Genomic DNA, 13,378 nt, shown 5'->3' with positions numbered 1-13,378 from the left:
AAACACAATTCATCTTCCTAAATTCCAAATATTTTTATTACATATTACCTATTTTCATATTTCCTCCTATTTCCATTTTTATTAGTATACTTGCATACCTTCAACAAATTAACTGAAAACTTTTACTATTAAGTGAAGTTGCTATTGTGACTTTACATTCTACCAAAAAAAAAGACTATTGTGACTACATTTTTAATTTTTAGGATATATATACTCCGGTGGTTGGTGTGGGAAGATTGCCATATTGGACTTCATTGTGCTAGGAAGAAAACACGTAGGATAACACATAGGATTCTAGTTTGACCAAATGACTTCACAAAAGCCACGTACGCTGCATATAAATATTAATAAAATAACTAGAAAAACTGGCCACGCCCTGCAACTCTCACTCTCTCTCCCCCTCTGCTTTCGCCGTTAGAACTTTTAATTCTTCTTTTACTCTTCCTCTCTGTCTTCAACCCCCTAAAACCAACAGGCAACAACACTTATTTATTGTTCTCTCCCTACTGACACACTGACCTCCATTCTTTCTTTAATGGCTTCTCCTTCTTCTTCTTCTTCTTCTTCTACTACTACTACCTATTTTATTGTTCGAATTTCATTGCTTTCTCCCGCTTCTTTCTACCCTCTTCCGGCGAGCTTGTCGGCTGCAGTCCCTCGATCTGTTCCCACTATACAAATCCAGCAAAGACTCTCTTAGCTTAGAAAGCAATTTCCTTGGATCTTAGGGGTTTCAGGCTTTGTCTTTTGAGCGTCTGTGGTCGGCTCTGCTGCTGCGAGACTTGGGAAAAAGGGTTTTCTTTTTTGCTTTCTTCCTACGAATGTGGTTTCTGGTGAACTGGTTTACGAGTATCTCATTTGGGGATTTAAGAAGATAGATAAAATTAATTGGTTGTGCTGGGAATCACTTTACTTTTTCCATTTCTGTTCATATGTAACAGAACTTTCTCTGTTGTCGTTTTTGCTTCTTTGTGTTGGAACTGAGAAAAAGATTGGCGCTCTTCTGGGCTCTGTGTCCTTTTGCTGATTAATATTTGTTAAGAAAATGTTGTCATTAATGGTATTCATTTTTCTTGTTTTGGCTCCTACTCTGATGCATTCTTTGGACTCTGTCTTCAACGACGACGTTTTGGGGTTGATCGTATTTAAGGCCGGTCTCAAAGACCCAGAAACCAAGCTCATTTCATGGAATGAAGATGATGACATTCCCTGTAACTGGACCGGAGTCAAATGCGACCCTGGATCGAACAGAGTCACCGAGCTTGTATTGGATGGTTTTTCTCTTTCTGGACATATAGGCCGTGGCCTTTTAAGGCTCCAGTTCCTCCAAACGCTGTCACTTGCGAGAAATAACTTCACAGGCACCATAAACCCTGATCTTCCTCACCTTTGGAGTTTACAGGTTATAGATTTGAGCGAGAACAGTCTCTCCGGATCAATCCCGGAGGGGTTTTTCCAACAATGTGGTACGTTGAGAGAAGTTTCTCTTGCTCACAACAACCTCACGGGTCAGATTCCTGAGTCTTTGAGCTCTTGTTTCTCATTGACAAAGGTGAATCTTTCGTGTAACAAGTTATCTGGGAAACTACCCTCTGGTTTATGGTATATAAGGGAGCTTGAAACGCTCGACTTTTCAGAAAATCTTTTGGAGGGAGGGATTCCTGAAGGGATTGAAAATTTGTATAACCTGAAAACAATCAGTTTCAGGAAAAACTGGTTCTCTGGAACTCTTCCTTGGGATATTGGAGGCTGTTTGATGCTGAAGTCTGTTGATTTCGGTGAGAATTTCTTCTCTGGTCAGGTTCCGGAGTCAATGCAGAAACTTAGTTCTTGTTATTTTTTGAGTTTAAGAGGCAATTCCTTCATTGGTGAAATTCCAGATTGGATTGGGGAACTAGGAAAGCTTGAATTGTTGGATCTTTCCTCGAACAACTTTTCAGGTCGAATTCCTGTTTCCATGGGAAATCTTCAATTTTTGAAAAAGTTGAATTTGTCCATGAATGAGCTCGGTGGAAGTTTACCAGTATCAATGTCGAATTGCTCTAACTTGTTGGCTTTAGATGTTAGCCACAATCAGTTGAAAAGCAATCTTCCTTTATGGATATTCAAGAAACGTGTACGAAGTGTTTCTCTATCTTCGGTCTCATTTATTGGTTTGCAGGTCCTTAATTTGTCTTCAAATTCAGTTTTTGGTGAACTTCCAAGGGATATTGGGGCTCTTAGTAGCTTGCAGATCTTGAATCTGTCTAACAATGGCCTCTTTGGTTCAATCCCTAAAAGCATTGGTGAGCTAAAATCTGCTTCCGTTCTTGACTTGAGTGATAATAGACTAAATGGAAGCATTCCATCTGAAATTGGGGGAGCAATTTCACTGAAGGATTTGAGGCTGCAGAAGAACTCTTTAACTGGGAAAATTCCTCCCCAGATTGAGAATTTCCGGGCTCTAACGTCCTTGTAAGCTCTCTTACTCTCTTGTTTTCTTGTCTGTGTTTTCTTCTGTTACATTTTCAGTGTGTTAGAAGCCCAATGCACTTAACTTATTTCCAATTTTTGGTTGAGAAAAACATTTCAAAATACCGGTTCCAATCCTTCTTTGTTGTAAAATTAAAATTTTGTTGGGAGAAGTTATGATCTCATTTAAGAAATTCAAATCCGAAAGACAATGTTTAGCACAGAAATTAGCAAGTTTGTTATACTTCATATAGTTACGCTCAGCAATAAATTTTGTCTTTGTTTTTAACTTTATTTTTTAAGTTTTTTGGACGAAAATCTAATATATTTTTTCCCTCACATATATAACAAGTATGCTGTTATGCATTTCTTCCTTGATATCATTTACATTCCTCTGAAATTCTGTCATGCTGGTTTTGCAGGATTCTGTCTCATAACAAACTGAGTGGCCCAATCCCAGCAGTCATCTCAAACATTACTTATATTCAATATGTGGACTTTTCTTTTAATGAACTCTCTGGAAGCTTACCAAAACAGCTGACAAATCTTTCCCACCTCCTATCCTTCAATGTCTCTCACAACCGCATTGAAGGTGAGCTCCCCGCAGGTGGTTTCTTCAACACTATATCTCTCTCGTCTGTATCAGGCAACCCATCCCTGTGTGGTTCTGTTGTTAACCGTGCATGTCCTAATAATCACCCCAAACCCATTGTCCTTAACCCAAATTCCTCTGACTCTGCTGGTGGCCCTTCCTCTCCAAAATATGGCCACAAGAAGATCCTCTTAAGCATTTCTGCTCTAATTGCCATAGGTGCAGCTGCTTTCATTATTATTGGTGTTATAGGTGTTACTGTTCTCAATATCCATGCCAGGTCTTCCCTGGCACGTGCTGCGGCTCCTCTTGTACTTTCTGGTGGGGAAGATCCTAGTTGTTCCCCCACTGCTGATCCAAACTATGGCAAGCTTGTCATGTTTTCTGGTGATGCTGACTTTGTTGCTGGGACTCAGGCGCTGCTTAACAAGGACTGCGAACTAGGTCGTGGTGGTTTTGGAATTGTTTATTGCACAGTCCTTCGAGATGGGCGTTCGGTTGCAATAAAAAAACTTACAGTTTCAAGTTTGATCAAGTCTCAGGATGATTTCGAAAGTGAAGTGAAAAAACTCGGAAAAATCAGGCATCATAATCTTGTGTCACTAGATGGTTATTACTGGACTCCATCCTTGCAGCTACTCATTTTTGAATACATACCAAATGGGAGTTTGTATAAACATCTTCACAACGGATCTGACAGAGTCTTCCTTTCTTGGCGACAGAGGTTCAACATTATTCTTGGGATTGCAAAAGGATTGTCCCATTTGCACCAGATGAACACGATCCACTACAATCTAAAATCAACTAATGTTCTTATAGACAACTCCAGTGAGGCAAAGTTAGGAGACTTTGGTTTGGCAAGGCTGTTACCAATGTTAGAACGGTGCATCTTGAGCAGTAAAATCCAAAGTGCACTCGGCTACATGGCTCCTGAGTTTGCATGCCAAACAGTCAAGATAACTGAGAAATGTGACGTGTACGGATTCGGGGTCTTGCTGTTGGAAGTGGTTACTGGAAAGAGGCCTGTGGAATACATGGAGGATGATGTGGTAGTGCTCTGTGACATGGTGAGAGGAGCATTGGAAGAAGGCAAGGTAGAAGAATGTGTTGATGGGAGGCTTCAGAATAATTTTCCAGCAGAAGAGGCTATTCCAGTGATTAAGCTTGGTTTAATATGTGCATCTCAAGTGCCTTCCAACAGGCCAGACATGACTGAAGTGGTCAATATTTTAGAGTTGATCCAATGCCCTTCAGAAGGCCAAGAGGAACTAGAATGAAGATCTTTTAAGTGTAGAGACTCAGAAAAATCATCAGACAAAATGCATACTGCTCCGGTGAATGGTAGTCTGGTTTGTTGGTTCAAGCAAAAGAAAAAGAAAAAGAATCATAGATTGTTCAAGGTCCATGTCTTCTTGACCTTTTTTTGTTAATTATTTATTATTTGTTGCTTTATATTTTTGGCTCCTATGTAATTTTTATAAATTCTGCTACAGTTGTATTGCCCCGGATTCCTTTTCACCGCTTTATAATGGGACAACTTGGATACTTTGAGGATACACATCGGTTGACTATGTTTGTTGGATTGATTTTGTTTTGTCACCATGCATAGAAATACTTCTATTTTGCTTATATGTTAAAGCAAATCGGCATATTTGCGGCGAAAGTTATACAAAATAGTACAATTAAGTACCTAAGGTATTTTTTTTACGGCAAAAGTATCAAAGTTCAACTATTACTTGCACAATTGGTACTTGTTACTATCTAACGACAAAGTAAATCACTAGTACTAATGGTGCAACTAGAAGTTGATATTGGGTACTTTTGTTGTAGAAAAATAAATTTGGGTACTTAAATGCAATTTCAGACAACTTGGGTAATTTTGTCGCAAATATCTTTCTTTGAATTATTTGTATTGCAGGTTCTCAAACTATACACGTTTTGGCAAATTGGTCATTCAACTTTTTTTTTTGGTAAATTAATCCTCAAACTTTGATTTTCTTGGCACCGTTAGTCCCCCACCGTTAATTCACCATTTTTTATTAGTTTAGGGACCAATTTGCAATAAAAAAGTTTGGGGACCAACTTTTTAATGACCCGAACATACTAACACTAGTTTTGTGAAATTAAAACCATTCATAACATTTAAAAGGTCTCAGAAATCCAGATAGAAAAAAAAAACTTTTACCCTAATGTGAGCTCACACTAAAAATATTTACATTAAAACTTAAACCCAACATAGTTAAACATAGTTTAAGCAAAATCAAAAGAATCGGTTTGAAAGTGCAAACTCCCCAAAGGTCGGGTCACATGTACACTTTCACAGGCAAACTCCAGCTCTCACTCCGTCAACTTTTCCTTGCCCTTACCTACAACATGAGCAACTAGGTAAGCGAAAATACTTAGTAAGTCAATTTAACAGCACATAGTAGAAACATGCAATAGGAATCAATGACCTAGTCATTCTCCTCACAATACATAGCTTACCACACTTAGGGTTCCGGATAAATCCGATCCTTAACCAAACAATTTCAAGAACGCCTAAGCGTTCTGGCGGTATCACAATACCTTAAGCAGAAATGACAAAGCATAAAATCCTGCAGAAATCATCCATACCAAGGGAGATGCAGAATAGTAGTAATAACCAATAATAAAATTGACCCTAGAAGCCAATTCGAGAGTTGCCTAAGTATCCCCGAGCATCTCAGCTCAATTCGTAGTGAAGACTCAAGTCTCAACACTGATATCTAGTTCAAAAATCCCTCTCGTGGGTAACCGTCGATTACCTATGGCATTTGTGACAATTTCAAACAAAGAACGAGATTTGGTGGATCCACACTGGCTCATGGAGACCTCTTTGTTTACTTGGCATACTTACCTCCTGGCCCAATGTCACGGTAGCTAATCGGACAAATAAAATAATGTTTCATAATGGAGCATAAGCACCCCTAGGATCGTTCAGACACCTAGGTTACCTGGTCTGCTTATCTCCGGGCCAATTCTAATGGTCGCGAACTGTATAAAAATAGCATATTATAATGGAGCATCTTTGTTACTTGTCGCATAACGTCCATGCATCTTCTGGAGATTTCATATCTCTGTGTTCTTGATTTGATCATGTTGTTGGCTTCGAGAGGATTTTTAAAAAACAAAGCTCAAAGAAATACATGCTTGCCTTTTTAAATTTCCACTAGTTTCTACTTGAAAGTAGAATAGTGTTCTCAAACAACTCACACTTAGTTAGGCACACACATAGGCTGGTCGAATAACTCATCTCCTCTATACTTTTCACTAGATATATGCATGCGATCACTGGGGGAGAGATTATTCTATTGACATGGACTTGCTACAGACTCTGGTTAGTGAAGTGGAACAAAGTCGACTAGATATTGACTTGAATCGTGATATTTCAGAGCCATCTGATAAATTTGGTGAGCACTCTTACTATGATTTTCATTTTTTTCCTGATCAGGAATATTTCTGGATGATTGAGCAATTAGAACAAGGAATAAGGAAATTCCTTCCAAATAATTGGACATTTATTGTGCATCCTGACTCTATTGAACAACTCCCGGTCAGAATTCCAACCAGAGGGAAGGCAACGAGCAGGTCTTCGTTTGTTGAAGAGGCCATAACTGTTGCTTTCGGTTCTTCAGAGACTGTTAGGATCAAGGGAGCTGGAGCAACTTTGGCAGGACAAGGAGCGGCCCCCAAGGAGAAGTATGTCTCACAATACTCTAAGGATATGGACCTAGTGGACTCTCGGGAGAACATTTTCTTGGCCACAGAACAACACATCCACTACCGAAAATCGCAGCCCATCCGAAAGGACAGGAAGATGAGAGATCCCAACAAATTTTGTCGGTTCCACAATGATGTGGGGCACCACACCAATGAGTGCCGAAAACTCAAGGATGAGATTAAGAATCTCATCAAGCTAGGGCATTTGCACCAGTATGCTTGGGGCGGAGTGCCCCCGGCTCATATCCCAACTACAGGAGTGCCCCACAGCAGGCTGCTCCGCAGGCTCCAGGCGCAACACCAACAACCCCACAACAGGTAGTCCACAAGCCTCCCCCAGTGGCCGGGAGAGTGGGAACTATCTCCAGAGGACCCCACTTAAGGTGCATCTCCTGGGATTCGAAGAATAGTTATGCGCGAGCCCTAGATCACGGCAATGAGATACTGGCATTAACTCAGTTGCTAGCACAGATGTCTAGGATGATTGACCAAGTCATCACATTCTCCGAGGATGATACTTGGAGGGTCCATTTTCCCCACCACGATCCTTTAATGGTCGAGAGCCAAATTTCCAACATGATGGTGGGTCGGACCCTGGTGGACAATGGGAGTTCTGTGAACATCCTGTTTAAATTAGCCTACGAAAAGATTGGGTTGACTATGAGTGACTTGTCCTTGTGCACTCCAACACTATACAAGTTATTGGGAGAAGGTCTCACTCTGATGGAGCAAATCAAGCTACTCGTGACACTTGGAGAAGTGCCTCACCAGGCCTTCAAGTACTACACCTTCGTTTTCGTGGACTGCTCGTCGGCATATAACACCATCTTGGGGCGTACAACCCTGGTAGAGTTTGGAGCAATCATCTCCTTTCGCCACCTGTACATGAAGTTCCTCATGGAGGCGGGAATCACCACAGTCTGTGGAGACCAGAAGGAGGCCAGACAGTGCTACAATGTGTCCCTCAAGCAACCAGGGATGGTGATTTAGGCAACATCCCCCGAGCAGCCTCCTCCCGAGGGGGAGGAGGTACAAGCTGTTCAAGCAGAAGAGCCCGATGAGTTGGACCCTAGGGTTCAAGAAGAGAGGGTTGTCGAGCCCATGGAGGAGGCCAAGGAGGTAATTCTTGGCGCCTCCCTCCCCCACGGGAAAACCAAGGTCGGGAAAAACCTGAAGGCAGAGGTCCGAGAAGCGTTAGTAAGCTTTCTCCGAGAAAGATCTGGCGGACGGCCCCTGGCCACATGAAAGATCTGGTGGAAGTGTTTTCAGTACTTCATAGGTTCAATTGGCCGCCAAGGTGGTAGTGAGGCCAGGAGGATTTATCTAGAAGAGTGCCCTAGGTGCAAGAGACGACATTTGAGGAGTGTAGGGCAGAGGCTTGCTTCTTATGTGGGGCAGTGGGACATCTTAAGAAAGATTGCCCAAAAGCAAAAAAGGAAGAGCGCAAAAAAGCGGACAGCTCAGTCCCAGCTCGAGTGTTCACATTCACTAAACTAGAAGCTGAGGCTTCACCCTCAGAGTTACAAGTCAGCTTTTTAGTGCTGGAACCCCTTATATTGTTTTGATTGATTTTGGTGCTACACATTCTTTTGTTGCTAGTAGAATTATTGATAGACTGTGTAGACCATGTGATTATTATGCTGTGGGGTTCGGAACCTTATTACCCACTGGGGAGTTAGTAGTATCCAGAAGATGGGTCAGATTTTTGCCAATGACAGTGGAGGGCAGAGAGTTGTTAGTTGATTTGATAGAGTTAGTTATGACTGACTTTGATATGATTATGGGTATGGATTTGTTAGTGAAGTATGGGGCAACCATAGATTGCAAAAGGAAGATGGTTACCTTTGAGCCTGAAGGTGAGGATCCTTTTGTGTTTGTTGGCACTGTGTATGGACCTCGTATACCTATGATATCTGTTTTGAGGGCTAGAGATCTATTGCAAGGAGGTTGCATAGGATTCTTAGCCAGTGTGTTTGATACCACTCAGGTCATGCCAGCGAGACCAGAGGAGACCAGATTAGTGTGTGAGTTCTTGGATGTGTTTCCAGAAGATTTACCAGGGTTACCACCACACAAAGAGATGGAATTTGTGATAGAACTGGTGCCAGGGACGGAGCCAGTGTCTAGAGCACCTTACAGAATGGCCCCAACAAAATTAAAAGAATTAAAAGTATAGCTACAGGAGTTGTTAGATTTGGGTTTTATTAGACCTAGTTTCTCACCATGGGGTGCACCAGTTCTGTTTGTGAAGAAGAAAGATGGTTCTATGAGAATGTGTATTGATTACAGAGAACTGAATAAGTTAACAATTAAGAACAAGTATCCTCTGCCAAGGATAGATGATCTGTTTGATCAGTTGCAAGGTAAAAGGGTATTCTCAAAGATAGACCTTCAATCTGGTTATCATCAACTGAGGGTCAAGGAGGGAGATATATCGAAGACTGTTTTTCGCACTAGATATGGGAATTATGAGTTCTTAATCATGTCTTTTGGATTGACTAATGCCCCGACTGCTTTTATGAATTTAATGAACAGAGTGTTCAAGGATTATTTGGACTAGTTTGTGATCATCTTCATCGATGATATCCTGGTTTATTCTCAGTCAGAGTTAGAGCATGAACATCATTTGACATTGGTTCTATAGAGATTGAGGGAACACATATTATTTGCAAAATTCAAGAAGTGTGAGTTCTGGTTATCTCAGGTAACATTCCTTGGGCACATTGTCAGTAAGGAGGAGATTAAAGTGGATCTAGCCAAGATTGAGGTGGTCAGAGATTGGCAAAGGATAAATAATGCTTCAGAAGTTAGGAGTTTCCTTGGTTTGGCAGGTTATTACAGACGTTTCGTGGAAGGGTTCTCAAAGATTGCTACTTCATTGACTGAGCTGACATGCAAGAATCAGAAGTTTGTGTAGTCAGACAAGTGTGAGAACAACTTCCAAGAACTGAAGCAGAGGTTGATTACAGCTCCATTTCTGAGTCTTCCTACAGACCAGGAAAAGTTTGTGATATACTGTGATGCCTCACATTAGGGTTTGGGTTGTGTTTTGATGTAGTCAGGGAAGGTGATTGCTTATGCCTCACGTCAGTTTAAGGATTATGAGTAGAGATATCCTACTCATGATTTAGAGTTGGCGACTATGGTCTTTGTATTAAAGGTATGGAGGCATTACCTTTATGGGGAGAAGTGTGAGATCTACACTGACCACAAGAGCTTGAAGTACTTCTTCACACAGAAAGACCTGAATATGAGACAAAGGCGTTGGCTGGAGTTAGTAAAAGATTATGATTGTGAGATTCTGTATCATCCAGGAAAGGCCAACGTGGAAGCAGATGCTTTAAGCCAGAAGGGTCCGGGACAGATTTATAGTGCGAGGATGATATCTAGAAAATTAGTAGAGGATATGACCAGAGCTGGCATAGAGTTGCTAGTGGGCTAGTTTTCCAATGTTACGCTACAGTCTACACTGTTGGAAAGAATCAAGGAAGGTCAGTTGAGTGATCCACAACTGATCAAGATTAGAGAGGATGTTTTAGCTAGAGTATCCAGAGATTATACAGTGTCTGATATGGGTTTGTTGAGATACAAAGGTCGGATGTGTGTTTCGTTAGACACTGCTTTGAGGCGAGAGATTCTGGATAAATCTCATACTACTCCTTACTCTTTGCATCCAGGCACCACGAAGATGTACCAGGATGTGAGATCACTATATTGGTGGCCTGGGATGAAGAGGGATGTAGTGGAATATGTGGCTAAGTGCTTGACAAGTCAACAGGTCAAGGCTAAGCATCAGAGGCCAGCAGGGTTATTATTGCCTCTGGATATCCCAGAGTGGAAATGGGAAGACATCACGATGGATTTCGTGGTGGGGTTACCCAGGACTGTTGGTCAACATGATTCAATATGGGTTATTGTGGATCGCTATACAAAGTCAGCTTTCTTACTAGTGAGGACTACTTATACAGTTGACCAATACGCATATCTCTATGTGAGAGAGATCGTGTGCCTCCATGGAGCACTGAGGTCGATCGTGTCAGGTCGGGACCCCACTTTCACTTCCAAGTTCTGGGGAAGTTTACAGAAGGCCAAGGGAACACAGTTGAGTTTAGTACTACTTATCATCCTCAGACAAATGGACAATCTGAGAGGACGATCCAGATATTAGAGGACATGCTGCGAGCATGTGTGCTGGACTTTGGTGGGTCCTGGAGTAAGTATCTACCTTTGATAGGGGCACCAGTGTTGGTTTAACTTGAGGGTATAGACAGATAAGAATTGCTGTGTGGAAGGCTTTAGAAGCATTATCCTCTAGTTTTGAGAAACGTTTGGGTTTGCTCGAGAATTGAATAGTGGATGGGTATAGCTAATTCCATCCTTGATATAATGAAGATGATAGGTTGTGACAGAGTAGCTGTGCCAAACATTTGTGGCAGAAGGATGGCCGGAAGTAGTGGGAAGTGGTAACCTAGACCCGAAATGTTGACATGATGGGTTGGGAGGAACTCAGATAGTGATTTGATAAAAGTCATTACTATGAAGTAGTTGGAGCTACGGAGACTAATGAGTTTATGAACTTGGTTTAGAATGGTAAGACAACGACATAATATGTCAATAAGTTTAGTGGGTTGGTCAATCCGCTTTGGAAGTTGATACAAACGGATGTAGTTGGAAATGATGATTCATTTAAGGATTAAACTCTGGGATGGCCTAGAGCATCAAGGCCGCTCTAGTGCATAAGATTTTCATCTATGCTTGGGCAGTAGAGAGGGCCATGTTATTTAAGATATAAGGAATGAGGTATGGAGCGTGAATGCCATAGGGCAAGAAATGCGGATGACGCTATTCCCATTTGTGGGATTTAGTAAGGGAAAATGCCCAGTAATTGGAAAAGAAGAACCCCTGACAGCTCTATGGCTCCTGGTTTTAACAGGAAGGGGTATAGCTTACAGGTTAGCCATCAGGACAGTGATGAGGCCTAGTGAAGTTGTTTAGTATGTATCAGAAGCAAGAGATGCCATCTGGAAAGATGCCAGGTAAGGGCACGTTTTCTACATGGAATGGTTTAGTACGTTAGAGCGTATTAGGGATTGCCCAGGATTAGAAAATGGAAGACTGGAATGCCTTGTTACATTCGAAGCCCGAGGCTAGTTCCTCGGAGGTGACCAGTTGACTTGATAGTCCTCGTTCTTTGTTATATAACAAGCTGAAAGAGTTCGGTGTTGTGTATCTCCCAGGAGAGATTCAGATATGAAGTATAAGTCTCAAGGTTATTGTACGAGGGGCTTGAAATATTAGTACTTGTTGGGTATGAATTAGAAACTTCTAAAAGAAGAATTGGAATACAAGTAGTAAAGGGGTTCATAGTGAAAGTGATTGAGCTTGTCATATGAGAGCCTTGTTATGGGCCTGAGTGAGAGCTAATTTGTTAGATAAGGGACAACCATGGATTGTAGAGGACATCACTTGTAGTATATTAGTTGGACTGAATGGAAACTAAATGGGTCAGTAAGGATTCAGATGGGTATTTAAGGAGTGGTTGGGTATGCCTCAAGTTTTGGTTATGGACAAATTCGGTATCAGGGGCATTATGAAGAATGGTATTTGTTTGGCAGAAAGAATTATTGGTTCAGTTGAAGAAGTAATATACTTAGGGATGGATTAGACGGAGCATCGTATTGTGGGATTCGTTGACATTGCCTGTTAAGGATGAAGAGTTTCAAATGCCTGGTTACAAGATAGGGCAATGTCTTCAAGAATTATTACTTGTACCAAGTGGGGTGTGAAGGATTATCAGAAAAGATTCTTAACTGACTTATGCTTCAACAACAAAGGTAAGTTCGACAAGCAGAGATTATAGGAATGGTATGAACGAGCCACATCCAGGTTCGTCAAGGATGTTTTGAACTACTTCCCAGTTAGAGGCAGAATGCAAACGACTGCTACACTGATGATACTAAGACTGAAGAAGCAGGGTCATAGGTAAGGCTCCAGAAGGTGTTAGCTTCGATGTCTCCAAGGGTATTTAAGGGCACACTATAGGAAGAGAAGGGATCAAGTATGAAAAGATTCAATCAGAAGCCACAAAGAAATTACTGAAGAACACCTGACACGTTTCATTGAAGTTATGGCAACCCTTCTCTACTTTTTTGGGAAATTTTATATAATTTAGTATTCTGAAAATATAGTTGATTTTTTTTTGTTTGCATGGTAGTTCTGAATATCAAGAATTCTGTGTTTGGCGCACCAAATTATCCATGATTTACTAAAAAAGTCTAGGCGGATCTTCGCAACTACAACAAACACCGTTATGTGAAAAAATTGGATCAAGACTTATCCAATATTTGTTGTAATGGTATGACACACTCCAGTTTCACACACATGGATAAGTTGTGTAGTTACAACAACCATCCTGTATGTTTTCAAAAAATTATAGATAATTTAGTGTGTTGAAACTATGATTTTGTAATGCACATGTGGTGGCTCGAAATATCAGGAACTGTACTTTTTGACAGAATCCTCCATAAAACTATCCATTTTTTTATATGCATATTTTTTCTTCCCATATTTTTCTTAAATAAACACCCATTTTTTAAT

General features: G+C 41.0%; 1 protein-coding gene across 1 annotated transcript; it reads left to right on the top strand.

Annotated features, from left to right (window-relative positions):
* The first annotated feature begins 357 nt into the window (after positions 1-357).
* Positions 358-4,629, top strand: LOC133777500 (leucine-rich repeat receptor-like protein kinase PXC2). Its single transcript, XM_062217141.1, has 2 exons — positions 358-2,454; positions 2,874-4,629. Exons 1-2 carry the CDS (start codon positions 1,046-1,048, stop codon positions 4,318-4,320), a joined length of 2,856 nt encoding a protein of 951 aa, XP_062073125.1. The 5' UTR covers positions 358-1,045; the 3' UTR covers positions 4,321-4,629.
* The last annotated feature ends 8,749 nt before the right edge of the window (positions 4,630-13,378 follow it).

Source organism: Humulus lupulus, chromosome 5 (genome assembly GCF_963169125.1).
Source record: "Humulus lupulus chromosome 5, drHumLupu1.1, whole genome shotgun sequence".
In the NCBI taxonomy this organism is placed as follows: Eukaryota; Viridiplantae; Streptophyta; class Magnoliopsida; order Rosales; family Cannabaceae; genus Humulus; species Humulus lupulus.
Note: the sequence above shows the minus strand (reverse complement) of the source record. Positions and strands in the feature narration are given on the sequence as shown.

Bases quoted from the DNA above. Each gene is read 5' to 3' on its own strand.
- LOC133777500 (XM_062217141.1), top strand. From the start codon at position 1,046: ATGTTGTCATTAATGGTATTCATTTTTCTTGTTTTGGCTCCTACTCTG. The intron at 2,455-2,873 runs GTAAGCTCTCTT...CTGGTTTTGCAG, and splicing joins TTCCGGGCTCTAACGTCCTT to GATTCTGTCTCATAACAAAC.